Source organism: Populus trichocarpa, chromosome 17 (genome assembly GCF_000002775.5).
Source record: "Populus trichocarpa isolate Nisqually-1 chromosome 17, P.trichocarpa_v4.1, whole genome shotgun sequence".
NCBI classification, from domain to species: Eukaryota; Viridiplantae; Streptophyta; class Magnoliopsida; order Malpighiales; family Salicaceae; genus Populus; species Populus trichocarpa.
Window position 1 is genome coordinate 7,501 of NC_037301.2, and position 26,207 is coordinate 33,707.

At 36.4% G+C, this 26,207-nt stretch overlaps 5 protein-coding genes across 8 annotated transcripts; 3 read left to right on the forward strand and 2 right to left on the reverse strand.

The window, feature by feature from the left end:
- The first annotated feature begins 568 nt into the window (after positions 1–568).
- LOC18106401 (CBS domain-containing protein CBSX3, mitochondrial) lies at positions 569–3,957 on the forward strand. The gene is made up of 6 exons (XM_006372257.3): positions 569–734; positions 1,751–2,014; positions 2,117–2,198; positions 3,282–3,355; positions 3,433–3,493; positions 3,601–3,957. The coding sequence occupies exons 2-6, from the start codon at positions 1,757–1,759 to the stop codon at positions 3,741–3,743; spliced, it is 618 nt and encodes a 205-aa protein (XP_006372319.2). The 5' UTR covers positions 569–734; positions 1,751–1,756; the 3' UTR covers positions 3,744–3,957.
- A 1,997-nt stretch (positions 3,958–5,954) lies between these two features.
- Positions 5,955–7,254, forward strand: LOC18106384 (uncharacterized). Its single transcript, XM_006372256.3, has 2 exons — positions 5,955–6,753; positions 6,850–7,254. Exons 1-2 carry the CDS (start codon positions 6,055–6,057, stop codon positions 6,994–6,996), a joined length of 846 nt encoding a protein of 281 aa, XP_006372318.1. The 5' UTR covers positions 5,955–6,054; the 3' UTR covers positions 6,997–7,254.
- Positions 7,255–8,035: 781 nt separating this feature from the next.
- Positions 8,036–13,211, reverse strand: LOC18106383 (methylenetetrahydrofolate reductase 2). The gene is made up of 11 exons (XM_006372255.3): positions 12,515–13,211; positions 12,353–12,413; positions 12,150–12,232; positions 11,890–12,063; positions 11,596–11,769; positions 11,405–11,505; positions 11,160–11,271; positions 9,754–9,834; positions 9,465–9,642; positions 8,675–9,009; positions 8,036–8,385 (listed from the first exon to the last, which is right to left on the reverse strand). The coding sequence occupies exons 1-11, from the start codon at positions 12,947–12,949 to the stop codon at positions 8,302–8,304; spliced, it is 1,818 nt and encodes a 605-aa protein (XP_006372317.1). The 5' UTR covers positions 12,950–13,211; the 3' UTR covers positions 8,036–8,301.
- An 899-nt stretch (positions 13,212–14,110) lies between these two features.
- Positions 14,111–19,871, reverse strand: LOC18106382 (histone-lysine N-methyltransferase ASHH3). Of its 3 annotated transcripts, XM_024588865.2 has the most exons (14): positions 19,628–19,866; positions 19,128–19,163; positions 18,428–18,554; positions 18,034–18,145; positions 16,686–16,785; positions 16,256–16,334; positions 15,972–16,143; positions 15,791–15,871; positions 15,474–15,648; positions 15,304–15,331; positions 15,100–15,190; positions 14,910–14,958; positions 14,747–14,829; positions 14,111–14,660 (listed from the first exon to the last, which is right to left on the reverse strand). In XM_024588865.2, the coding sequence occupies exons 2-13, from the start codon at positions 19,158–19,160 to the stop codon at positions 14,758–14,760; spliced, it is 1,119 nt and encodes a 372-aa protein (XP_024444633.1). In that variant the 5' UTR covers positions 19,161–19,163; positions 19,628–19,866; the 3' UTR covers positions 14,111–14,660; positions 14,747–14,757. The 3 variants fall into 3 exon arrangements, 2 of the variants coding, with proteins under 2 accessions (XP_024444633.1, XP_024444632.1); XM_024588864.2 differs by having other exon boundaries at positions 19,128–19,866; XR_002978717.2 differs by lacking the exon at positions 14,111–14,660 and having other exon boundaries at positions 14,746–14,829; positions 15,054–15,190; positions 19,128–19,871.
- A 349-nt stretch (positions 19,872–20,220) lies between these two features.
- On the forward strand, positions 20,221–26,018 carry LOC18106381 (cysteine protease ATG4). Of its 2 annotated transcripts, none has more exons than XM_052448487.1 (9): positions 20,221–20,516; positions 20,902–21,464; positions 21,571–21,656; positions 21,808–21,858; positions 21,994–22,373; positions 23,177–23,315; positions 25,215–25,270; positions 25,359–25,432; positions 25,559–26,018. In XM_052448487.1, the coding sequence occupies exons 2-9, from the start codon at positions 20,996–20,998 to the stop codon at positions 25,753–25,755; spliced, it is 1,452 nt and encodes a 483-aa protein (XP_052304447.1). In that variant the 5' UTR covers positions 20,221–20,516; positions 20,902–20,995; the 3' UTR covers positions 25,756–26,018. The 2 variants fall into 2 exon arrangements, with proteins under 2 accessions (XP_052304447.1, XP_006372315.2); XM_006372253.3 differs by having other exon boundaries at positions 20,224–20,516; positions 25,362–25,432.
- Positions 26,019–26,207: the final 189 nt, after the last annotated feature.

Consider the following 26,207-nt stretch of genomic DNA (forward strand, 5'->3'; position numbering starts at 1 on the left):
TTGGATTTCAGGAGAAATTGAATGCTGGCAATTTGGTTTGCGTTTCATAAACACAAACCAAATTAGTAACACTAATCTTTTTCTCCTTTGCCACATCATTTTATCTCTTCTTCTTTTTTTTACCATTGGAAATTCATCAAATTTTGGGTAAACTTTTGTTGAGGTTAATTAATTTGCATAAGACATGGATTTTGATTTTGACATGGTGTTGAAACTGTATTATTATTTTCCAAATAATTTTTCAACTTGTATTGTTTTACTAATTCTTTTACCAAAGTGTGTCGTTTAATAATATTCTCTTTTGTTGTAGGCATTTTTTGGTAGTATGGTTGGAGTGTACTTTTTTTATTTTTAAATTTATTAAAAGTTTTTAAATTAATATCTTTAGTATGTTTAGGTGATTTTGATGTATTGATATTAAAAATTAAAAAAATTATTTTAATATATTTAAAATAAAAAAAATAAAAACTTTTAAAACAAATTGCACCAGAATCCATGGCTACTGCTATAAGTGCTTTGTATCTATCCATACTTTATCCTAATATTTTTATTTTTATTATTATATTATTCAAAGGGGTAAAGTTTATCTTATCTCATCATCTTAACCTTATTAAAGATTGGCGGGCCAACTGATAGCTCTGCTGCTACCTTTACCTTATTACTGCTATCTGGTTTGCCTCGGTGCTGTTTCCTCTTCTTCTCTCTTCTTGATTTGAAGATTAAATCACTATCAGGTATCTATCCTATCCATCCTTCATCATCTCCAGCTTCTTTTGATCTGCTTCACATCTCTCTATATATCTTAGATCGATCTTGATGACAGCTTGATCATCGTTCATCACATCACATCACCACCTAGATATTTATAGTGTTTATATTTTAGGCAGCATGTTCACAATTAAGTACTAAATACATGCATATAAACTCAATTAGATAGATAGATAGCTTTGCCAACCGGTCTCTTGAGATATAAAAAATAGGAGTGCTGTGAATGAGATAGTTTAGTATTTTTATTTAAAAACATATTAAAATAATATCTTTTTATTTTTTAAAATTTATTTACGATTTAAAAATATAAAAAAATAATTTAAAGTTTAAAAAAAAAATTTAAAACATTTTTAAAACAAACTAGCTATCTATCTAATTGAGTTTATATTTTCTTTACAATTCCAGCTTCAGTTCCAAATCCATGTCTGACTAATCACGAATCCTTTACCTGCCTATCTGTATGCCATATCATTTCTGACTATGCTGCTACTACCGCTACCTTCCATGATATTATTAACAATTACTTCTAATTTATTCTCATACATCATATCATATCCTTTATTAATTGATTTTTTTAAGTAGAAAAAAAAATAGCTGCTAAGAAAAACTATGAAGGCTGTGCTACGCGACTCTCAAATGTATAAAACAATTTGTGAATGGTCACCCATAGCGCAACTTATTAAATTACATTATTTTTAGGAGCGCAATTTATTAAAAAAATTGTTACTTATTAAAAAGTTGTGCTGATTTGTAAATTATTTTAGTCATCTATGCTATTAAAAAAAACTCCAATTCATTTATGGAGTAATTAGATGAATAAATAGATGGACAGGGTAGCTATCTAGCTACTATATATGGATATAATTAATAAATAGATGCATACATAACCATCTTATTTAATTTTTCACCCTTTTGCAATTACTACTAGCTAACATGCTTATTATTAATGCGTTATTTATGTATAACCTCCCTTTTTTCACAGGAAAAGATGCAAGGCGCACTTCGCACGTTTTTAACCCATGGAAATGTTGTCAAGGATTCACTCTTCCAACATCTCCGTGTTTCGAGTCCAGTCTTGCGGCCCGTTGTGTTTTCTCGTTTCGAATCAGTCTCCTCTGCTCCTATTGAGGAGACTGGCTTCGAGAGCACCACAATTGCTGACATCCTCAAAGAAAAAGGTAAAAATGCGGATGGTTCATGGCTTTGGTGCACTACGGATGACACTGTTTATGATGCTGTCAAGTCGGTAAGCATCTTCGCTTCAGAGTGAGCATTTATGGTGGTTGTTGTCGTTAGTGCATATTCCACTTTTCTTTAGCTTTTGAGCTGATAAAGCATTTCGCTCCAGATGACACATCACAACGTTGGGGCCTTGGTGGTTGTCAAACATGGTGAGCAGGAATCAATTGCAGGAATCATCACAGAGAGGGGTATTTTAAAACTTCATACTCAACTCAAAAAGCTTATGGCTGAAGTTCTGCATATACATGAGACCTTTTTTAAGGCAGTTGGACATTATGATATTTCTTCTAGTTCCATTGAAGATTATAAGATCTCTTCCTTCCCGTTTCCTCTTTTGGTAGTTGAATTTTATTTCATAGTCTATCATGCTTCATGAATTGAGTAATAATCAGTATTTTAGTTTTAATTACAATTTGTTAGATTACTCACGTCTTTGTTTTAATTACATATTTTCGAATTCGTGATATCTTCTTAAGTTATGTGGCATCCCACAATGGAAAAGGAGTCTGAATAGAGATACATTTTACAATCAGAAATTCCTTTCGTGCTGTGAGGACATATAGTGCTGAAGCTTATGGTAGTGCTTTTTTGCGAAGAGAGACATTTAATTCCTATTGTCTTTGGGGGGGGGGGGGGGGGGGACCTTTTCCTCCAAGCTTTATTGCGGAGACAACTTGGTCAACTACTTGACTGCAAGAAATCAGTCTTGGTTGGATTTCTTATGAGTAAGTGCATGTCTGCGTGTGTGTTGACACATTGCCCTAGTATATTAGTTGGGCTCTCCTGACTGCCTTTAGAACCATTCTAAGCATCTTTTAGCTCTAGCTTTCTGTAACCTCTGAATGGAATCAGGGAACCACTTGGCTCTTATTTTTCCTGGCATGTGGAAAAAATTGATGATGGCGTTGAATAACATAACCAGGTCCCACTGCTGGAACCCTTTCTAGTGGAGGATGTAATCTCAATCGCATAATGACATACTCCTTTCTAAAAGTAGTCTCAGCTTCCAATTACCTCCTTGTAAGTTGTAACAATCGATTTCTCATTTAAGGCTTTGTAATAGGAGTTTGGGAGTCCCCATTGTTCATTTTGCAAAGTATGAGTTTGTTTCTGTGAAAAACAAATATTGTAGCTTGACAGCTACCTTGGTTTGGCACCATTTCCCATTGTAATTTTGATGATGCTGTTGGTGGCCCCACCACCAAACAATGCGGTGTGATGCATTAGTACTTGCCAAATGAAATTATATCTTGTTTGTTGAAAACTTCCAGACTATCTGCGGAAGATAATTGTGCAGGGAAGATCGTCCAAGTCAACCAAGGTTGGGGATATCATGACTGAAGAGGTATGATGGCTTTATAAGAGCACACGTTGGTTATATGAGTTGTTTACAGGTTGCATAATCATGCTTGGTGACTGCAGAACAAGCTTATTACGGTCACGCATGATACCAAAGTTCTGAAGGCAATGCAATTAATGACAGGTATTATGTACAAATTGCGAACTGTGGGGTGTTACTGTTTTCTAGTTTATTGATTACTTTCTCAAATGAAAGATGTTATAAAGCTTGGAACTTGTAATGAGTGGCAGATAGACGCATTAGGCACATTCCTGTGATTGATGATAAGGGAATGATTGGCATGGTATCTATTGGAGATGTTGTTCGCGCCGTGGTGAGTGAGTACAGGGAGGAGCTGGACCGTCTGAATGCATACATACAAGGAGGTTATTGAGACAAGATGTTGATGATGATGATGCTGATGACAAACATAACAGGGTGCTGCTACTATACCTGCTCTTGGAAGACAGTAAGCCTAGAAGAGTTTGTAAATATGGTTTGTATGGATCACCTACTCTGATGTGAATATGCAAACTTTCAGCTGTTTTTTTTTTATATCCTTTCAATATTGGGTTAATAAGAAGCACTCTGATGTCGCTTAAGAACTATGTTGTTGTACCTTGGATGGATGCACATGATCAGTGCCTTGTCCGGAGCAACTTCGTAACACAAAGATCATTCAGAAAGGTTTGAGTGGACTCGAGAACTTTCATGTAGTTTCTAAATCCACATAAAAATGGCCAATAACCCTATCGCTGTGTTCAAATTGATCTCTTGCTTCTATAAACAGGGAAAGAATCCTTTTTTCTAAAGTAAGGTCATTTTAGTTGAACGCACTGATTTTGGTTGAAGGAGAGTTGACGAGATAAATGTGTTGGGAAAAATGATCTTTTAATATAATCAGGCATGCTCGAGATCAGTGACTTAGACCAGAGGCCACTGTGGTTATTAGTTGCCGAAGCTGAAGGCTATGAAAGAGGCGAGCAACGAAAAAGTGTACCAAATAGCTTGCTACTTTTTTGGCATACTTCTATCCTTATTTAAATTAATCATGCACATTTTGTCTGTCTCCTGTCATAGACAAGAATATATATAATAAATCCTAAGCAAAGTGATAAAAAAGAAGAAGAAGAAGAAGAAGAAGAAGCTTAAAATGATCATAACAAAGGGTGTCAAAAACCTTTTTTTTACAAGACACAAAAAATATAATATAAACTTGGATTGTAAACTCGGATCTTAAAATCTTAAAATCATAAGTAATTTTTTCGAACTAATTATATATTGATAATTCTAGTCAAGAAATTAAATTACATTAAAATCTAATAAAATAAGTGATCTAAATAAAATAAGAGAGATAGATAGTATAAATTAATGACATGGAGAAAAATAAAATTTCTCAATATAGAGGAATCACTGAAAGGTAGAAAGTACACATAAATCTAGTAACAACTTAGTTGTTCCCATCACAATAAGTCTTGATAAATCCCTTTTGAGTTGCAAGCTAATGAGTTTAAATTAGTAATTAACTAACATAAATTTAATAATGAAATAAACTCCTAAACAATGTTTAATGCGGTAGAAAAAATTCAAATTAAAATAATTATTTAAAAATAAATAAATAAATAAATAAAATAGAATAATAAAAAAGATCTTCATGTTAAAATTTCTCTATGTAGCTTGAATCTCTAATTTTTATATATTCTTGGTAGATTTAAGTCCTGATTTCAAACATGTTGTTCTTTTCTGATTTCAAACATGTCGTTCTTTCTTGTTTGGATGAATTATTGGGCCTACGATATATAGTTGGAAAGTTTTAGATGTCTAGTTTCTATCCCAACTTTAATCAAAGCAAAATTCCACCGGTAGCTTTAGATATGTCCCAAACAGTATACGAAGGTATTGTTTGACATATTTGACAATATTAGTTTATTAAATTTGACCCTCTGAAATATTATGTTCCCTAACTCCATTTGACCTGAAAATTTACTACAATATATTTTCATGTATCTAATATTTCCTGTAAAATTTCAGCTTTATCCAATATACGGTTTGAAAGAAATGTTCAATCTAGCAAAACTAGTCAGTAGATATTTTAAAACCAAATTTAAACCTGACTTGGTTCATATCACAAATTAGTAAACTCATAAAGTCGAACCTAATTGACTGATTTTACCAATTTTGCACGAGTTAAATCTAATTTTATTGGTTTCGAATTTTTAGTCCGATTTAGCACGTTAGATACATGTTGACTCGTAAAATCTTATAATTTTACAAATTAACTTGTAATTTTAAAAACCTTGATCATAACTCATGATCTAGAAGGAATTATTAGGTCTTCGAGATAAGATATTGATAAAAAATTCAAAATTCTTTTCTTTTAGCAATGGAAAGGAATTATCTTTCTATAAGAAATTATAAAATATGAAGAAAATTTTTAACGTTGAAGTAATAATTACTAATTGAGAAATAAATATAAGAAAAATATGATTCTCTCACCCTTTTGTTTTTCTTTCTCAAAATTGATAGCATTATAAAAAAAATTTAAAGTATCAAAATTTTATTTATTTGTGTGTTTTTTCTTTCAATATATATAAAAACAAAGCAAGAGAGCAGAAAGAAAACGGGCCAAAACCAAAATTGTAACAAGAAGGTAGGCCTGTATATAGGGTGAGGGTTGCTTGGTAAGTGATCGAGTGTAGGAAGTTATGGCGACGGCGACTATGGCTGCAACAGCTGCTAAGCTTATAAAAGGCGGGGGAAGTCCACAAATGCTCCTTTCCTCATTCAAATTGGCATTCTCCTTTTCATGCTGCCCCATTATTATTCATAAGAAGAAGAAACCCATAAATACTATTCCACTGCTAATTTCATTTTCAGCAGCAAGGCATAATTGCCATCTCCACCATTCATTTTGCACCACTGCAAATGTGAATGCGGATGCCATCTCTACATCAGATTCAGAACCACAATCAGGAGGAGGAGGAGGAGGAGACGCTAACAGTGATGATACTGGTACTAGTATGAGTAAAATAAAAGATGCAGGGAACCTGCTCGACATAAGGGTTGGGCGCATAATCAAAGCGTGGAGGCATGAGGAGGCTGATTCCCTCTATGTGGAACAAGTGGATGTAGGTGAGGCAGAGCCTCGAATCATCTGTAGCGGTCTAGTTAAATACATCCCCCTGGACCACCTGCAGCATAGAGATGTGGTGGTGCTTGCGAATCTGAAGCCCAGGAACATGCGGGGTGTTAAGTCAAATGGAATGCTGATGGCTGCTTCTGGTGCCTCCCATGAGAATGTTGAGCTTCTTCACCCACCTGATGGTTCAATCCCCGGGGATAGGATCTGGTTTGGATCCCCTGATGACCAAACTAACCTTCCCGATCCTGCCTCTCCCAATCAGGTAAATGGGTTGTTTTATTTCTTCCTCGACCTGCATTCAACAATCCCATCATGAATATACCCATGAATATATCTATCTGTTGCCTCATGCATGCAGATACAAAAGAAAAAGATTTGGGAATCAGTGCAGCCTCATCTAAAAACTGATGATTCTTGCATGGCTATCCTTGGAGGGGAGCATTTTATGCGGACATCTGCTGGGGTTGTTGCATCCAAATCTCTGAACAATGCCAACATCTCTTGAGAGGAGAAGATTAGTTAATTATTCGTGTTGTTGTTGTTTTCTTTTCAAGTACTTTATGCTACATCCTAATGCTTGATATTTTCATCGCCCTTTTCCTCTCACTGAGAAGGAATAGGGCATGTTTTGTTTTTAGCTCGCTCCCTCGTGTGCACCCTACGAGCTAAGCCTCTCAAGAGTGTTTGCATTGCTTGTCTTGTCTGCCGCTAATTATATCTACTTTCAATTGATTGAAAATCGAAATGAAGCTTCCATTTATTATTTCGCCTTTGAGCCAGGGTGCATCGTCCATCACTTGAGCACCTCAAACCTTGCCACTTTCCTTAGTTTGTTCAGGTGTATTGGCTGTATCTATATATACCCTGTGGAAGGTACCAGTTTCTTTTAGCGTTTTAAAAAAATTTAATTTTTTTTTTAAATTAATATATTTTTTATATTTTTAAATTATTTTGATATGTTGATATCAAAAATAATTTTTAAAAAATAAAATATTATATTATTTTAATACATGTCTGAGTGAAAAACACTTCAAAAAATAACTGTAACCACACTTTCAAACAAACTTAAAAAAAAAACATGTCGACTGAACGGCTGATAACATGTCTTTCAAGGGATGCCTTCGATGTACTGAAACTTTTTATCAATTGTGTTCATTTTTTCAGAATAATACCTTTACGATCAACTAAAATTGCAAGCCTCTGGTGGAGGATCTTGCAATGCAATAAGCTACGCAAAAGAAGAATCACTAGATGTATTGGACTGAATCGAATCTGCACACGCGGTTAGGGTGTGAGGATGATAGCAGGAAGGATGGGTGGTGATGTTGATGGCCCGAACAACAATTTTTATTTTATTTTTTCCTGTTGTTTGCCCTTAACCCCCGACCCTGCTACTAAGCTCGTTATTTCTCAAGCTAAGTTCTTCAGCTAACTTAAAAAGACAAGGAAAAAGAACATGAAGCCAGCCAATAGAGGTCACTTGCAAAGTGAAGGACCATGACCTGGAGATTATGACACCTTAAAAAACGAGGCACGCAGCTCAATTGAAAAGTTCAAGAAAAAGAGGCAATCATATTTTCTTTAAGCTTACAATTAGTTGCCACTCCAAATACAAATTTGCAGCATATAATGGAGAGGGGAGTAGCAAAATCACAATGGATTATTATTACATTTCAATACGGAAATAATTTCAAGAACAATGTATGCCATAAGAAGATTAAAGCTGGGATTCAACTTAGGATAAAGCACCATTTTTTGGGGACTTGGATAGACTCTTAGAAAGTGCAGGGGCTGCAAAGGGCCCCTAGCATCATAAATCCGCGAAGACAGCAAAAATGTCCCCATGGATGTAATCATTATCTACCAAGCTGACCAAAAAGTAGCTGCTCTGCACCTGCAAAATTTAACATTGTATCGTCAGTGAAGCTGATGCCGCCTTCAACAAATGAAATGTGCATGCATGACTGTATATGGCATATGCACACAAGATTATTTGGTATTGTGATGTAAGGTGATTTTTAAAAGTATTTTTCACTTGAAAATATATCAAAATGATTTTTTTTCAGATTTTTGTTTTATATCTATATATATATATATATATATACATCAAAACCATTCAGATGCTTTTTCAAGCCAAACACACCCAAATGCAGTTACAAACACAATGTTAAGAAGGGTGTTACCTCTTCAAGTAGCGTTCTGGATGGGTCACCCTCTGGGTACAAGGAAGCCCATCCTCTTGACCAGATTTCAAATGCCTCATCCTTCCACACACTGAAGCTAGTGGGATCCACAACAGTTGGTTGGATAATCTCCTTTCCTGGGAAGACTCCCCAGGTTACAGCATTCACATCAGTCAGGGCAACGTTAGAGATCCAACTCCCTCCTTTGTTCACAGCAATGTAAGTTACAAAAGGGAAAGACTTGCACTTGTCAACAAGAGCATTCAGCTTGTCCTTGGAGCAGAAAAATTCTAGATAAGCCTTCTGATATACATACCCTCCTGGCCCACCCCAACCTGCAGGACATATATGGCATGGGTTAATCAAGTCAGAGATGTCATATGTGCCTTCCATAATCATGCTAAGGCAAATGATATGAGGGCCATTTTCACCTTAGATTCTTTACAGAACCAAAATCAAAAGACCACTGCAGTCCAAATATAAAGAGGAGCTCAAATCTTTAACTAGTCCCTTCATATAGCAGAATCCCCAGGTCATCCTTGAACATTTACTTAAAAACCCTCTTTTACTTTACAAATCATAGCTATTGAAGGCTAAAGAAAAATGTACCACATCACTTTTTGGAATTTTGCAAGCATCAAAGTTACAATAAGCTAATGGCACTAAAGACATGAATGTACCATGATTATCCAGTATTCTCCCAGAACTTTGCAGAAATTTTGCTAGTTTCTAACCGACATAATGCTAATGATATATTAGATTACAAATAAGAAATGCAAGCACCACTTACCAACAGATGGAGAATCAGATTTTTCCCCATTGACAGCTGGTTGACTATTGATAGTCAGGAATCCCTTCAAGTTGATCTTACCCAGCTGTTCATTAATGATTTTAGTCTCTGGCTGAAGGCCATCTAGTTCTGACCAAGGACTACTTTTCAACTTCCCAAGGCAGTATACCTTGAATTTCTGATAATCAAAAGTTCCACATGATTGGGTTAAAAGGTTAAAAAAAAGAAGCTAAAAGTAACTAGAAATGGAAAAGAGAAAACACAAAGTAACCGTGGATGGAAACTCTACCTCGTATATATCCTCAACACTTTTCAAGGGGGCAGCCCACTCTTCAAGAAGTTTCTTGCCACGTGCCCGGGGTCGCATAAACTGTATTGAAAAATTATAACTTGCATCGTATTAACAAAAAAAAATATACATTTCGTTTCTCTAGACTGCATTTTATCAAAGCAAAGGAATAGAGGGCAATTACAAACACAAGTAATCGAAGCTTGGGTCCTCATCTAGAATTTATGCAAGGAAAAAAAAAAGAAAAAGAAAAGGCAAAGCAAAAGGGCTCTCTTCATTTCTGTTCCATCCATTCTCACCCTTAGCTTTCTCCATTCAATAGACATTGTTCTTGCAGCCTTCAGAGAATATCCACTTTCAAGCATGAAAATAACTCTTATCTTGGATGCCAATCCCCTATTAACAATGCACCCTCTTAACAGGTTTGAGATGAAACTAAGAGAAGCAATTATGCTAGTTATTAGGTTATTTTTTAGTATGATCTGTACATCATAGTACTCTTACGGCATTCTATCCCATTTATTTTTGGAGCAAAAGGAACTATATAGAGTTGTCCTGTTTGTCTTGCAGGACCCATAGAAATTCTGCCTGTGTAACTTTATGTTTATCAAAGCAAAACATATTTGTCAAAAGTGATTGTTTTTTTTTTAATACAGGATGTCTGATAGCCAGAACATTTCTATAATATACAAGGGAGTAACTGATGCGTACTCATTATTTAGAAGTTATTTAAAAGAAGATGAAGCTTCAAGAGCCACAAAATTGTGATTTAATCATGTGTGTTCTCCTTGCAAGGTTTCTTATAGTGGTTGGCAGCGCATTTTGGGTTGTTGAAATAGCAATTCCTTATTCTTCTAAGGTTCTCCTACAACTAAAATATTCCTCTTTATTTAATTATATATAAAAAAAAGGACGAGAAGGAGATCAAGCAATCCAACCTAAAAAATCTTAAATTTGTTACAGAAGCACTTTCAAAACTTTCCCAAAACTCACGTGCTTCCTAAAAAATCTCTTTTACCTCCATTTACTTTATGTAACTTTCCCATCTATCTATTTTTTTCTGTATGGTCAGCAAAACCCTTAAAAAGGGGATGTTTTGCCATATAACCCACACATATCAATTGGATCCATGTGACAACATATGGAAAAAAAAAGGCGCGGGGGGTGGGGGGGATTGAAGGACTGCAAAAGGCCTTCTATATAAAACACATGAGAAAGCAAGATAAATGCATCGATATACCTAACATTCTACAATGTTAGAATGAAAAGATAACTACGCAAACTTGTTAGTTATTGCTGCAACAAACTAGATTGCAAGTGATTAAATTGCACTGGATGACTTTGAAAAGAACGAAAAACTCCTAAAAGGAAGAAACTAAAGAACTGAGTTCAGTAAGCCTCTGCACCTGATAGTCAGATAAAGCACCATAGGATGGATTGCGAGAATCACCCCATCGGCCATGAGGGTACTGGTCCCAACCTATTGTCCTTGTTAGGTAGCTCTTTGGACGATTAGCCCTGCAATCATCAGTAATAAGTGTCAAAATGTATTGGAAAAGGAAAGCAATAATAAAGGAAAATTAAATAATGCATCTCCAATAAAACTGAATCTGCACAAAAGAAAATATGGAATTTGAGACGAATTACATACCAAAATATCGGACGGACATCTTCTTTTACACGGAAAACATTTGTCGGGGGGCGCCATGGTAACGGCCTTGTAATCTTGGACTCTTCAATCAAACCAAGATTCTGCCATTGTAAGTCTGCTATCAGATGCAATCATAAGTAATACTACGAGCATTTCAAGGAAAAATAATGAAATGGAAACCAGAAGAAAACCATTAATATAGCTAAAGCAGATTTCTCCATGTTCAGAGTATAAAGATGCAACGTCTTGATTCCATGAGCTAAAATCTTCTTGCACATTTCAGTTCCAAGGTGAATCCCATAGGCTCTGACGGCTTCTTCATTATCCTTGATAGGCTCCAATGCCGCAGTAACCTCGGCTGGTATCTAAAATAAGAAATGAAACACAGCTTTGACTATGAATTCGTTATCATTTGCATGATGGTTTCATTTGTTTCGAACAGGGAGAAAACAAGGGAAGATAGCACAACAGTAATATATATATACCTTGGTTTTGCAAAAACCAGCCATACGTATGAAGCCCTTGTAGTTATTAATAGGCATAATACCAGGGACAATGGGACAATTGATTCCGATTTGGCGGCAGTCATTCACAAATTTCAAGAAAATATCAGTATCATAAAAGAGTTGAGTAACAATTAGATCAGCCCCAGCATCCACCTAGAAATTAAAAAAAAGGCATTAATTAAATAAATACACTACTGGTTAGATTCATAAAGATAATTAAAGAAAGGAAATCTAAGGACCTTCTGCTTCAAATAAGCAAGATCTTTATGGTAATCCTCAAGCGTAGCAAATCCATCACTTCCAATCACATCAGGATGTGCCTCTAAATTTGATTAACAGAGAAATAATTAAAGAGCTGGATCTGGTTTGAAATAATCTGAGATCACTTCGACAATTTAATTTAACGAAAAGAAAAGGGAAAGTAGAGGGAAGGATGAAGAACCTGGATAGCCAGCGACAGTAATGCCGAAGTAATCACCATATTTGGATCTGATATGTTTGACCTGCATTACAAAGAAACACAAAGAATAAGAAGGATTGCTTTCGATTCTGGTTGATAAAAAAAAATGGAATGGAATGGAATGGAAGGAAAAGAGGTTCTAACGAGGTCGAGAGCGCAAGCGAGGCCGCCTTGGATCTGGACGAATTTATCCTGACCGTGAGGAGGATCACCACGAAGAGCAAGAACATTCTGGATTCCATTGGATTTGATGGTTTCGAGGGCGTGATCGATCTTCTCAACGGGCATGTTGGTGCAGGTGAGATGCATCATAGTCTCGACACAGATGATGTTCTGCATCTTGTTGGCGATGTCTAAGGTCAGATCTGCGGTGGAGCCACCAGCACCCCAAGTGATGTCACAGAAGGAAGGATTGTGAGAGACCATCCTGTCCATTCTCTCGAACAGGTTGTCCACTCCATCATCGGTCTTTGGAGGAAAGAATTCGAAGGAGAAAACAACCTTATTATTGCTGCTGCTATCTCCTCCATTTGAATCTCCTGCTGCTGCTGCCGCCCTTATCTTATCAATAACCTTCATTCTCTGCTGCTTGACAAGTGCCAAGGGGGAGGGAGAGAGGATCGCAGATAGAATGAAAGAGTTAAGAGCAAACCCACACCGACAAGTAGCAGTTGTAGTTGTAGTTCATTGATTTTATTTTTTTTCTATTTATAAACAGATAGAGAGAGATGAGATGCAACCACCAACCCCCTCCCCCCAAGCCAGCCGAGGAATTGCACTCCCACGCCAGCTCCTCCCTTACCACAGCCCCAGTTGCTGTTGTTGTTATTATTATTATAGTCTATTCATTGATCAATGCACTTGTTTATTTGTTATTTATCTGGTAATATAATGCATAGAATCTTCCACTTTAAAACACATTTTTTCAGACTTGAAGAATACTGTATACGATCTTACTGGGATGGTAACTCATCATGTCCCCGTGGATTTATACATTTCTGTCCAATAAAAAAAGAGCAGAATTAATTTTCTTTTTGTTAATTAAAGAGTGATGGTCAGTACTTTTATTTGGGTCACAATCCCGAAAGGGGCTAAAGTTGTTATTGTACCATAGTGTGTGTGTGTGTGTGTGGAGCCAGCCTCGGGTTTGAACGAGCAGGAAGGTTGGCTTAAAGCATGAAACTCCATGGCTTTTTATGATTTAAATTATTACCAAGAATCTATTATTTACTACATACAAAAAGGGAGATAATTCAATATTTCTCTGATGCTGTATGGAACTCCCTTGCAACAACCATCTTTTCTCCATACAAAAAGCGAGTGAGGGGATCAAAAAATGCCTGCCAGGACTCATTAATATCTTGTTCCATGGATTAAGCTCAAGTCTCTGATGCATTAAACTTGAACTTGGGGTCCGAAATGAAAAGAGGAAAGAAAAAGAAGGGTTGTTTGGTGAAATTGATCCACTTGTCATTATCCCCTCCTACTCCCACCGTCCCCACCCAAAGACTATGGGGGAAATGGTGGCTTCGGGGGGGTTGGGATGGATCGGGTTGGTGGGAGGGGGCCCACCAGACCTACCCCCATCCCCCCCTCATCGCCAATTCCTCGCTGCACAACCACAGCCGAGTAAGTAAAATATCTTTCAAGCGGCACGTGCTTGCCTCTGTCGTGATAGGACCCAAACCTAGCGGCGTTTACACCCGCGAGGATCCAAACCTACAATTTGTCAACATCATCTGCAAAACACAAGTCAGTAAAATGTTTCTGAGGGCAGTACAGTTCACAACATCAAATCAACGTAACTCTCTAAAAAATATCGAGAAACTGTTGAGCTTGGTTCTGTTTCTTGGTTGAATTCAGTCCTGATTCTAATGGCAAAACGCAGAGCCCCACATGACATGAGCTGTCTTGTTACCTCATGCAAAGCACAAATGCAAGAGTGATCATTCAACCACCAATTCCCTTGTAGGGTCGGCCCACTCTCGCCGGTCCCTTGCTCCACTACTCCACTGTGGTAGTCACAGCAAAGCAAACTACAGAGGAAGAGCCCCATCGGCTTAGTGTTCTTACCAGATAATAATCCTCCATCCCAGAGTTCCTTATTATTCAAAGAAAACTAAAACCGAAAAATACATTCCATACAAACATCCTGCTAAATGTAAACCCTGTGCAATCAAATATTGTTTCATTGGGGCACAGAACTAGCTCATACACTTGGTACAACATTTATGCAAATATGTCAGGTTAAGTCAAGCGCTACATTTGTCCACCGTTATTACCTGCAATCCTGCGATGAAGAAAACAATAGCATCAGGTTATAGCAGCTCGTCTCATCAGCAATCCTTTATTTAAGAAAAAACACAATTACTCAACCTGGAATTAAATCACAAAGTTACGAATTCCCAATCTTCTTTCGACATGTCAAGAAATTTAACAGTGCCATCTTCAAACATGATCTGCAAGAAAATAAATGAAATCAGAAATGATGACGACACTCAATTTACATAACTGTAACCTAATAAAGAGCTCTTCTTACCGAGTGTTTTCTTGAATACTCATCATACTGTTTAATAATCCCAAAATATCTGGAAAATCAAAGTATGGAAAATAAAAATAATTAAGAGACCACCACATATGCAAACTATAAGAACTCGGTTCATGAACTGGGGAAAAAAAAAACCATTTCTGCATGAAAGCCTGAGCAATAAGTAGCCTTCTAAACATACATCTGATCAGTGCGACTACATAGTCTAACCACTTCGCCAATGCAATTACAGGAGTATGTTGGTAGACTACTGAAAGCATGTTGCGAACTCCCTGAGATGGAATGGACCAACAACAAAGGAATAACATTCAGATAACAATATTGCAGAATTTTGCAGCCATTAAATTACCAAAACAAGGTAACATGCTGAAGGAAACTTCCTTACCTATGTGCAAACCTCCATTCTGGTAAACCTTCACAAATAACAATACCAGTATCAGTCTGCTTTGCAGAAATATATGCATATCATGTGCAGAAAAAAAAAAACAGAAAAGAGGGGAAGCTGAATGGCAACATAAGTGTAAAACCATACATAAAACCACCACATATACATACATCTTTTGCAGACAGCATTGCTTTCAGTTTGGGAGAGGATACAGCCACCTGGCATGCTACTAGTTTTAATGCAGCATCTGAAGACATTTTAGGCTTGCTCGGTTTAACCCCTAGCTTTTTCCTGCAGCCTGAGGCACCACAGTGGCAATCTTGATCTGCACCAAATTGGACAAACCTGCTAAATTTATTAGATTGGACTAAGTATAGATTTTGAAACAACAAAAAAAAACCAAATGTCTAAGAATGCTCATTGTGTAAGCAATAAAACACTCATCCATAATTAAAGAAAGCAAAAGAGTGGAAGCAAGCACTCATACTGATAATCATATGTCAGATGCTCGCCCTTTCTTATGTCATGTGTTGCAAATATGCCAATTCTTGTCTCGCCATCAATTATCCTTTAAGAAAAGAGATAAATAAATTAAGATAGTCTAAAACATGTAAGACTGTAATGTTGACTAATAGGATTAAAGTGAGGAATAAGGGTCAATAGAGAACCATTTCTGCATCTCGGTATTAGGAGAACAACTGTGGTTTATATATCTTGACTTGTTTCCCTTGTAAGTAGCATCAATTACCATATTGCGATTGATTTCACACAAGTAAAAGTTTGTTTCCCCACGGTGTTTCATTTTCCAAAGCCTTTCCTCACATGTGTTATCATCAATAACTGCATTAAATAATAGATTAAGTATTAATTAATAGGTTTCCAAAATGATGAAACATCAACTTGTCATATATGAAATTTCAATTGAATACCAAGCAGGGACTAGAGACATCACCTTCTCCAACATACTCTATTACAAACTCTCCTTGTTTAATATCTTCATCTGCCACAATTCCAGATCCACATTTCTCGGTCTACAAACAATACCTTCTTAACTTCATATTTTGAGTGCACAAAGCATATGAAAAGTGAACAGAAACCAAAGCACTATGACATTTGAACATCAAATAAATTGTGGATAAAAATTCTTAAGAAGATGAGAGGAATTATTTTCCAGGTCCACAATCCATAGCCTAAATAACAATATCCAAGATAAAGAAGAGCAGAAAGACAGAGACAGAAAAGTCATGTACTTGTACCAATAAGATCATTGTGGTTCTTTTTTCCTTAATACAAGTATCATTCTCAATGCCCTTCATCCTTGATTAATATGGTTCTTCTACTCTACATATTAACTAAGACAAATAAAAGCCACAGAAATATACCTGCACTAATTTCATCTTCTTCAGTGGTCGGTGCTGGAATGGTTTGTTGCTGCATGAACTCCCACATTTGCAGCCTGAAGAGCAGCTAGACAGCAGCATCCTTGGAGATAATAAAAGTAATGATAAGAGTTTTTAAAATATTAAAGAAGCTTCCAAATATATTAGAAACTCAACAGCAATAATAATAACATAAGACACATAAAGCTACAAGAAATACTATTAACCACACGCTCCAATTATTGAAGACAAGGAGTGGATAAAAAGAAGGGGCATGATTAAATTGTTAGATAATAATTGCTATTAAAGAAGCTCCCAGAGAATGAAAACAACTAACAATAACAATTACATAAATGCTGCATGACATCATCTTAATCATTCAACTCCAATTACCAAAGACAAGGCATCGGGTGACAGTGAACATGATCATGGACATGTTCCCAGGTCATTGTTACTCACTATGAATTTCAGACAACTGCTGTTAAATTAAATGACCTCACCATGATAATTATTCATTCAGATTCACATGCATGACAGACACTCCAGTATCAACTCTAGATTTAGGCAGGGTTACACGCACATGTTTCACAGAAAATCAAACTCAAGTATAAACCTATTTCAACCAATCAGATCATCCTGCTCTGACAATTAACAAACATCAAATTTAACTATAAACTTATTTTGACCTCTTGATAAGCAATGGAGCCAAACCGCAAATATGCACTGAGCAAGGATATCATTGTACAACATGAACACTTATTGCATTGGCTAAAGCTTGGGTTCAAGTTAGGCACTAATCAATGGCCAGCAGCTCTGACTTGTCTATGTGCACAGGGCCAGACTCAACTTTTAAGTATTGGAGGGGACAAGAGGCTAAATTACTATTTTGAGGGGATCATTATGCAAAGATAACACCATAAAATTATCTGACTGCTAGAAATGGTATATATTTCATCTTCTAGATGGGGAGCCCAGGGGCCCCTTTTACCCCTGTATCTCCCTGCATGTAAATGTTCTGAACAGTAACTCGTGAGAGATCAGCTAATAAAGTAGAAAGTGGCGGACACCAAAAACTCATCATAAATAGGGATGGAGTACTAGAACATGGCCACAGAATTAAGAACAAGTTACAAAGGCAATCTGACCAATGAGTGGCATCTCAAGAAATCAATCATGTACAATCCAATAAGGCATAAAAATAAACATGTGTAGACTGAAAATAAAGTTGAAGCCAGTAAAATTATATCAAACTAACATGCTATTAGATGAGACTCGGTTACGAACTGTATATGGCATGAAAACTTATCATATATAACTCAGAGTAACCATAATATTGAAGGGCCCCTCTTACCCACAATGGCAATCTCTATCACACACACGAGAGGAACCCAGTGATGCACTGCAGGAGCAGAATATGCCATCGTCCTCAAGGCGCCTTTTAATCTTCTTGGTGAGATATATATCTTGAAAGTGTCGATCAAGAAAAGCAAATGTGGTATGTTCATACATGGAGATAGAGATAGAAAGAGAGAACCCAGTGCTTTAAAAGCACAAGGACATAAGATATCAGTTTCAATTCCGATCAATGAAATGTCTACTGAAGCAATGCAGAGTCCACAAAAGGAATATTCAAACAATGGAAGGAAAAGCAAAACATCATAACAGCTTTCTAAGCCAAAAAATGAACACTAAAACTGTAACCCCCATAAAATGTCTTTATAAAGTAACATATTTTGAGTGGATACTGCGCTTTATGAGTGTGTAGGCTGTAGACTTTGATTTATTAAATGCATCGGGAAGCTCAAACTCAACTTGATTTCCTATCTCCTTCAGCAACTTGTTGAATGCAAGGGTGATTCGTTGATCAAGGTTCTAATTAACAAAAGAAACAGCAAAAAGCACCGTCTCGGTGAGTTTATCAAAGTAACACCCTAGAATCAGATCAACCCAATGTCGTAATATCAGAAAGGGATAAGTACATAAGGAATTAGCTGAAAGAGCATTGCCATCTTAAAGTAAGTTGTAAAGCAAAAAAACCAGGCTGAAACATCCTAAAATTGCAAGGTAATTAATCTCAAGAAAGAAAGAAACAGGATCCTACGAGAGGTAGGTATGAGATAAACGATTACATGTCTAAGACATGAGAACAGAAACATTGAGAAGAAAAGGAGAGGATATGCAGTCGAATTTTAGTGAATAAGAATTTCAGAAGAGAGCAATGTCACATTAGTATAGCAAAATGGCGTTGCTGCTGCTAAAACTATATCCATGTAAGAACAATTTGTTAAAAGGAAGACGCGAGCCAGTCACCTATAAAATCCAACATCCCAAATGGATAATCTTCACTGATGAACTATAAAGCAGTAAGAAGAGAGAATTGAAAACTAGTTCAAGTTTGAATGTCAAGCTAAAAGGAAAAGAAAATAGAAAGAAGAGCAGAGTAACCTTCTTCGCAGCAGGCATGGCTTCCAGTAGCATAAGCTTGCAGAATACCAATCATAAGGGATATTACAGTGAGTCAGCAACCAAAGATATCCATTGAAAAGACTTGAAAAAAAAAGAGAGAGATAAAAAAGAATTGATGATAATAAAAGGAAATGGGCGTAAAGATTCTCAAAGGGTGGAAGGCAGAATCAACTGAGTCGTAGTTGGAAAAAATAAAAACCTAGAAATCAAACAGCAGGAACAGACACTGTGAATTCTTTCTCAGTCCACAAAAGATGTTCGTAAGGCAAGGAAGGACAGTTTAAAGAGTGAATTCATTTGATTCAATTCTTAGGAAACCAGTTACCAAACAGAGAATGTTTTAGTGAATAGATCTCATCTGGTGTGGTGTCAGCAAGCGAAGAAGAAAAGATTGCTTTGTTTTAATGGATAAAGAAAAGGGAGGAAGGAGAGGAATATGAGAGGCAAGAGTGTGTGTGTGTGTGTGTGTTGTGGCTTACCAGGGGAAGCGAAGAGAGCAGATCTTCTCTCTTCTTCTTCCTCTTGTGCCTGTTGAGCGAGCGAGGGAAGTTGCTTTTTTCTCTCCCTCGCCCTGAAAATGTTTTACTGTCTGGCTCACTTACAAACGGATGTGTGATATGGCAATAAATCAATAAAAACAAACGAACAAAGAAGGAAAAGTAAAGAAAGGAAGGAGGAGCGCTTGTTTTTGAATTTTAATTTTCTTTTTCCCGTTGATAAAAAAAATAAAAATGAAAGTTGATGTTGTAATAACGATGCAAATTAGTAGCATGTGTAAGAGAGAGAGAGAGAGAAGTGTATCCATCCAATTTACGGGGCTGAGCCCATAGCTTGGATTTTGTAAGAAGAGAAGAAAGGGCCAACCCGAAAGAAAGAGAGGCCCGAGACTCAGCTGGAAAATGCAACGACAGCGCAGAGAGCTGCTTTAACATGACATAACATCAACCAATAGTCTCTCACACAACACACACGTGGTGATTGAAATTCAAAACGACAAAACCAATAGTAATTATTTTTGCTAGTATGCTCCCTCCCCCATCATAATCATTGGGGAAGAGTAAAATAATAAACAAATAAATAAAATATTGTATAATTCCACAGATTTACAGACAAAAAGAAAGAAGAAAGGAATTCCTCCTCGATCAAACAAGAAAAAAAAAAAAAAAGAACAAGCAGAAGTCTAGCACGAGTAGAAGAACTAGAAGAAGAGACTGTTAAATTAAAATAAATAAATAATCAAATTTGTTTCATGTTTGATTGTTTGCGTGTCCCTCCCCTCTCCTCTCAAACTCCGAAACACAAGCCAAGCAAAGGAGACTCCTCTCTCTCTTTACTCGCCGAAATCAATCTCGAAACGAATCGATTCAGGTATCGATTCCCTCTCTCTCTCCCTGTGTATGTGTATAACTGTTGATAAATAGAATTAATCATGGTCTTATTATTAACGCACTGCTTTCTTGATTTGGTTTAGGGTTTTTATATGTATATCTCTGAATAGATTAGTTAATATATTTTAATTTTGTTGCAATTTTTTTTTAGAATACAAGACTGTGTCGTCGAGCATAGGTTGATCAGTATTATCTCGATGGCATGAGCTTCTTTTAAATAAATAAATGATTGAATTAATTAATTAAATTTCTTTTTATTAATAAAAAAATGAATTATAGGCAACCATCAATCCGATTTGCAGACCTTTGATCACTGTCTACTAGTGAATAAATCTCTAATTCGTTGCATTTTTTGTGTTGCTCAGCCACATAAACTGTGTTTCTCTTTGGATTCTTGACGACACTCTGGTTGTGTCTATGAGACCTTTCTATTGCTCCATGCTGCTCGATGACTAGGTAATGAAGGGTTTTCGTGAAAGGGGGTTTGTTGCTTCTTCCAAATCTTCATCTACAGCTGAATCCCCACATAGATCTTTCACTTCTGATTCTTCAGAACTGGGGTCCGCCGACACCAAGTTTTCCAAGCCTTCTTTATGGTCAACCTTCTTTGCATCAGCTTTCTCTGTCTTTGATACACATTGCGATTCATCTTCAACTAGTGAAAAAAAAGCACCTCATATTAGACATGGTAATGGTTGGACGTCAGCTGTGAAGAAAATTGTGGCAGGTGGCTCAATGAGGAGGATCCAAGAGTGTGTATTAGGGACAAGCAAGACAGGGATTTCTAACACAACTGGTGACATTTGGCTCCTAGGAGCATGCTACAAGATTTCACAAGATAATTCTTCTGGGGATGCTGCTGCTACCAATGCTTTAGCTGCCTTTAATCATGATTTTTCTTCACGAATTCTTATCACATATAGAAAAGGTTTGTGTTATGACTTTTCATCCATTTCAGCGTATCTTTAAGTAAAGCTTTAGCAAGCATAATAATCATAACTATGGGGAGCTGTCTTAAAAGTGTTCATTTATAGGGTTTGATGCTATTGAAGATTCAAAACTTACCAGTGATGTAAGCTGGGGTTGTATGCTTCGGAGTAGTCAGATGCTTGTTGCTCAGGTATACTGCTGCTGCTGCATTTCTCACACCAATACTCTCTTCTATGATAGTTCAATCATTTCAGTTAACTTTCCAGCCCTTGGTCCTTGTATGTTTTGTTATGATGCTTGCCTTCCAGTTAATTGGTGAATTCTCATTTCTGACTCTGCAGGCATTGCTTTTTCATCGATTAGGGAGATCTTGGAGAAAACCATTGGACAAGGTGAACTTGTGGATTTTCAATTTTAATGAATTCGTTTTTTCCCACCATACAACGATGAATCACAAAAAAAAAAAAAAATCCTATCTTCTAGCGCTATCATGGATTACTTTTCATCCTCCCAATTTAATTATGCAGCCATTGGATCGAGAATATGTTGAGATTTTACATCTTTTTGGTGATTCGGAGTCATCGGCTTTCTCTATTCATAATCTTCTTCGGGCTGGAAAGGCTTATGGCCTTGCAGCTGGGTCATGGGTAGGCCCTTATGCAGTGTGCCACTCTTGGGAATCTCTAGTCCGCTCTAGAAGAGAGGAAACCAATCTTGAATACCAGTCACTTTCAATGGCTGTTTATGTTGTTTCTGGTTCTGAAGATGGGGAGCGAGGGGGGGCTCCAGTTCTCTGCATTGAAGAAGCCGCTAGACATTGTTCAGAGTTTTCTAAAGGTCAAGAAGATTGGACGCCAATTCTTCTATTGGTTCCTTTGGTTCTTGGGCTTGATAAAATAAATCCAAGGTTTGTGATCATGTTCTACACCTACTTTCATATTGAAATCATCTGAGAAATCGATTTGCTTTGTGTGTTGGTTTGGTTAGGTCTAATTTGCTGCTTTCATAGAGATTAAATAAAGGAGCATCCATTGCATTCATGAACTGTGATGCTGTGTTTCACCATTTAAGGGGGAAGAATAGTTGAATATTTTGTACCTAACTGGAGCCTTTTTAATTTTCCATGAAAATATAATGATTATTTTTATACCTGGTAGGCTGGATGCAAATGTTTCTGGGAAGCCTTTGATAGAAGTGACATGGGGCAATTAATGTGAGTCAAATTAAATACCCTTGTCTTAACTAACTTTCACAAATAAATACCTTGACTTTGGAACCTGGGGATGTTGTTGAGCATTTATAAGCTAGAAGAAGTTTACAGTCAAACCTTTTACCTAGTGATTGGCTGAAAAATGTATACCTTAATTTCCATTTTTTCTACATATTAATGGGGTGCTTCTCCTATTGGAAAAGTAACAATGGTGCATTGAGAAAATAGATTTTGGTTTAGGGATATTCCCATTTTTATAGTGGAGAGCTTCAATTGGATGATCCTGTTTTTCTTGTGTAAGGCAGTTTTGCATTTGGTTGCCCAGCATTCCTGTGGGGAATGGGGAAATGTATCATATGATTCAACATTAAAAACAAATAACGAAATCACTTCTTATTTCACTGCTCCCTGATTCTATTAGTATAACATAACTTTAGACATGTATTTAAAGTTCTGTCATATTTTATTTGTTAACCAGTTGGAATTTAAACTGTTCTCAGGTATATTCCGTCCCTGCAAGCAACATTCACCTTTCCCCAAAGCCTTGGAATTTTGGGTGGGAAACCTGGTGCTTCAACATATATTGTTGGTGTGCAAGATGAGAATGCTTTTTATCTTGATCCACATGAAGTTCAGCCGGTAAATCATAATTCTTTCTGATTTATCTGTCATCATATTGTTGATGACTAATTTATTCATTCCTATGTCATTCCATACTCTGTGGCCATGATTTTGTACTCTCTTTTTTTACTTCATTTATCCTCTCATAGTGATGATTTACCAGAAATTGAATCTATTTACATGACATGAGTTTTTCTTCTGTTGAATGAAATGATAGAGATGCCTCCTTTAGTTTCAAAATGAAACATGACCACCACATGGCTGTGCCACCTGTACAGATAGGTCAAGCCGGTGGATGCACTAAAGGGAAGTCGAATCAATTGCATCCCTTTCTCTGCAGTTGATTTTGACTGTTTGCTGGTATTTGCCCTCCAAACATGACAAAAAAGAAATTGGGAATCACTTCAATTCAGAACAAGAATTTAAACAAATTGAAATATGGTACCTGAAACAAGAGAGAGAAGCAAAACAATTGAGGAACGTGCATTTTATCCTAAAATGGAAAGGACAGTGTAGATATGAATCTGAAAGGTAGTTGAAGTTAGAAAAGTGTCAAAAAGTTTTAAGACACCAATTCTTGGTTAACATGTTTAGAAAATGTAATCTGAAAATGGCACCTTATATCTCTTCAAAGCGTAAGGGAAAATACAATTATCTTCAAGAACAAAATGTTTGTTAAAGTCTATAACAGGCTCCTAGACTGTGGATTGAATGTTAACTTGATGCTTGCATGATAAAACACTCTAGGGAAATAGTATGCTTTGACGATTTTCTACATGACAATCATGATACTAGGAATTAGGAGTTGATGACTCTTAATCTTCAATCATCATTTGTATTTTTTGTGATTTGTGGAACCTTTTTTACAGAAAATCAAGATGAAAAATGATTGTTTATGTTACATTCATATTAGTCTATGAACTTCCAAAATTAGTCTGTTTGGAGGATTGGGCTAAGCATTAGTGTTAGGAGCATGGTTATAACAAATCTAACTTTATTCCTTTTGATGAATATAGATACTTATTAGTGACCAAAGCATCTGGCTAATGATCCCTAAAGATCTCCATATATGTGGTTCGTTGCAGTATCCAAGTCAAACTAGTTTTATTATTTGATTTTTACACTGAAGTTGTTGCGTTTAATAATAATAATAATAAGTATTATTATTATTATTATTATTATTATTATTATTATTTGATTGATTTCTGCAGCATGTAGGGTTGTAATGTAGATAACTTCACTTCTTGACAGTGGTAGCTAACATACTAGTCCGATGGAGGATCTTTATGAATATTTATTCTAGGAAGTTGGAAGATGTTATTCTACGCTATTTGGTGAATCTATTTATTTTAGATTATTAAGATATTTAGAATTAATCAGGGATTTTATTTTGTTTTGGACTTTATTATTTCTATATCATTTTAGGTTTTCATTAGGGTTTAGGACTTTATATAGGTATCAAATATACTATTTTAAGGTAAGCTGGAATGGTTATTGATAATTTGATTTTTTTTGTTTTTTTTTTTTCATATGTCGGTTCATCTGTCTTTATCTCCTCCCTCTTCCTCTGCTCCTTTCTTCCCATGTCTCCTTCCTATTTCCCCTCTCGTATCCCTGTCCTACATCATTGTCTCCCTCTTTTCAGTTGGCATTTGCATGAGCCACAAAATTCTCCTCTTCCAATCCTGCAATATCGATCATGAACCTCCAAAAGTTGTTTGCTAAGATTATTGAGACAAGCACTTGTTTCCATCCCAAACTGATTTCTCTTGCACGTCTTTGTTCCTTGTTCTCTTCTCATTTCTTTCTAATTGTACCAAGCTGAATAGTGATATTGTTGCCTACTTTCCATCAATTCAATTGATTGAGCACGTGTTAATATTTTGATGATATTCTTGCTGGTGCTTGGGTCTTCAGGTGGTCAATGTTAGCAGAGATGATGTAGAGGCCAATACTTCATCTTACCACTGCAAGTAAGCTTATCCAGGGACTCATTTTCTTGTTTAATTACCAATGGCAGCAAATGGTTTAGACTTTGCTAAACAAAATTTTTAATTCAAGCAGTGTTGTGCGGCACATGCCTCTGGACTTGATTGATCCATCCTTGGCAATTGGATTTTATTGTCGAGACAAAGGTTGCTAGTTGAATTGTGTTGGTTTGTGATTTTGTTATTTTATCTTTTCAAATGCAACCTGTTAACTAGGCTTCTTCCCCCCCCCCCCCCCCCCCTTTTTTTTTTTTCCTTTTTTCTGGTTGACAGATGATTTTGATGATTTCTGTACGCTGGCATCCAAGCTGACAGACGAATCAAATGGTGCACCTTTGTTTACAGTGGCTCATTCCCGTAAATTATTAAAGCATGATAGTGGCGAGGTTCGGTCGGATGATTCCCTTGGTGTGATGACTATGAATGATGTAGAGGGCTGTGTACACGAGGATGACTGGCAACTCCTTTAAATGGAAAAATCATTTGGGGGATTTAAGCTAGTAAGTACATGGTGTGGATTGCATGGGGATCGAATGCCCTTTTTCCTCAGCACCTCATATAGGTGTTTAGTCCACGCGTGCTTCAATTCATGACTCCTTTTCCGCTGTTGGATTCAACATTTGTAGAAAGTAGAGGAGATATTTATGATTCTTTTCACGGTGTCAAAAACCGCAAATGTTGTAAGATAAATGATTAAATCTCATTTGGGTGATGAAATATTTCCTTTTGTTTCTTGGTGGTTTGTCGCAAAGGATGATGGAGCATTTACCCAAGACCTATCCATGCGGCAGTGTTCTTGTTTGATCTTGAAGAAGGTATTAAGATTTGGGAGTAAATCACATTAATTATTGGAGTAAAATAAAACTATCCAACAGTGTTCCTGTCCTTGCGTTTGTGAGTCATCACAGGTATCTCATTTGCT

Coding starts and splice junctions, on each gene's coding strand:
- LOC18106401 (XM_006372257.3), top strand. CDS start 1,757: ATGCAAGGCGCACTTCGCACGTTTTTAACCCATGGAAATGTTGTCAAG. Junction 2,015..2,116: donor TTTATGATGCTGTCAAGTCG/GTAAGCATCTTC, acceptor ATTTCGCTCCAG/ATGACACATCACAACGTTGG. Junction 3,356..3,432: donor GGGATATCATGACTGAAGAG/GTATGATGGCTT, acceptor TGGTGACTGCAG/AACAAGCTTATTACGGTCAC.
- LOC18106384 (XM_006372256.3), top strand. CDS start 6,055: ATGGCGACGGCGACTATGGCTGCAACAGCTGCTAAGCTTATAAAAGGC. Junction 6,754..6,849: donor ATCCTGCCTCTCCCAATCAG/GTAAATGGGTTG, acceptor TCATGCATGCAG/ATACAAAAGAAAAAGATTTG.
- LOC18106383 (XM_006372255.3), bottom strand. CDS start 12,949: ATGAAGGTTATTGATAAGATAAGGGCGGCAGCAGCAGCAGGAGATTCA. Junction 12,233..12,352: donor TACTGTCGCTGGCTATCCAG/GTTCTTCATCCT, acceptor AATCAAATTTAG/AGGCACATCCTGATGTGATT. Junction 9,643..9,753: donor GTGTTGAGGATATATACGAG/GTAGAGTTTCCA, acceptor TTTGATTATCAG/AAATTCAAGGTATACTGCCT.
- LOC18106382 (XM_024588865.2), bottom strand. CDS start 19,160: ATGCTACTGGAAGCCATGCCTGCTGCGAAGAAG. Junction 18,146..18,427: donor CTACACACTCATAAAGCGCA/GTATCCACTCAA, acceptor GACACTTTCAAG/ATATATATCTCACCAAGAAG. Junction 16,786..18,033: donor GATAGAGATTGCCATTGTGG/GTAAGAGGGGCC, acceptor ATTATCTCCAAG/GATGCTGCTGTCTAGCTGCT.
- LOC18106381 (XM_052448487.1), top strand. CDS start 20,996: ATGAAGGGTTTTCGTGAAAGGGGGTTTGTTGCTTCTTCCAAATCTTCA. Junction 21,657..21,807: donor GTCAGATGCTTGTTGCTCAG/GTATACTGCTGC, acceptor CTGACTCTGCAG/GCATTGCTTTTTCATCGATT. Junction 25,271..25,358: donor ACTTCATCTTACCACTGCAA/GTAAGCTTATCC, acceptor TTTTAATTCAAG/CAGTGTTGTGCGGCACATGC.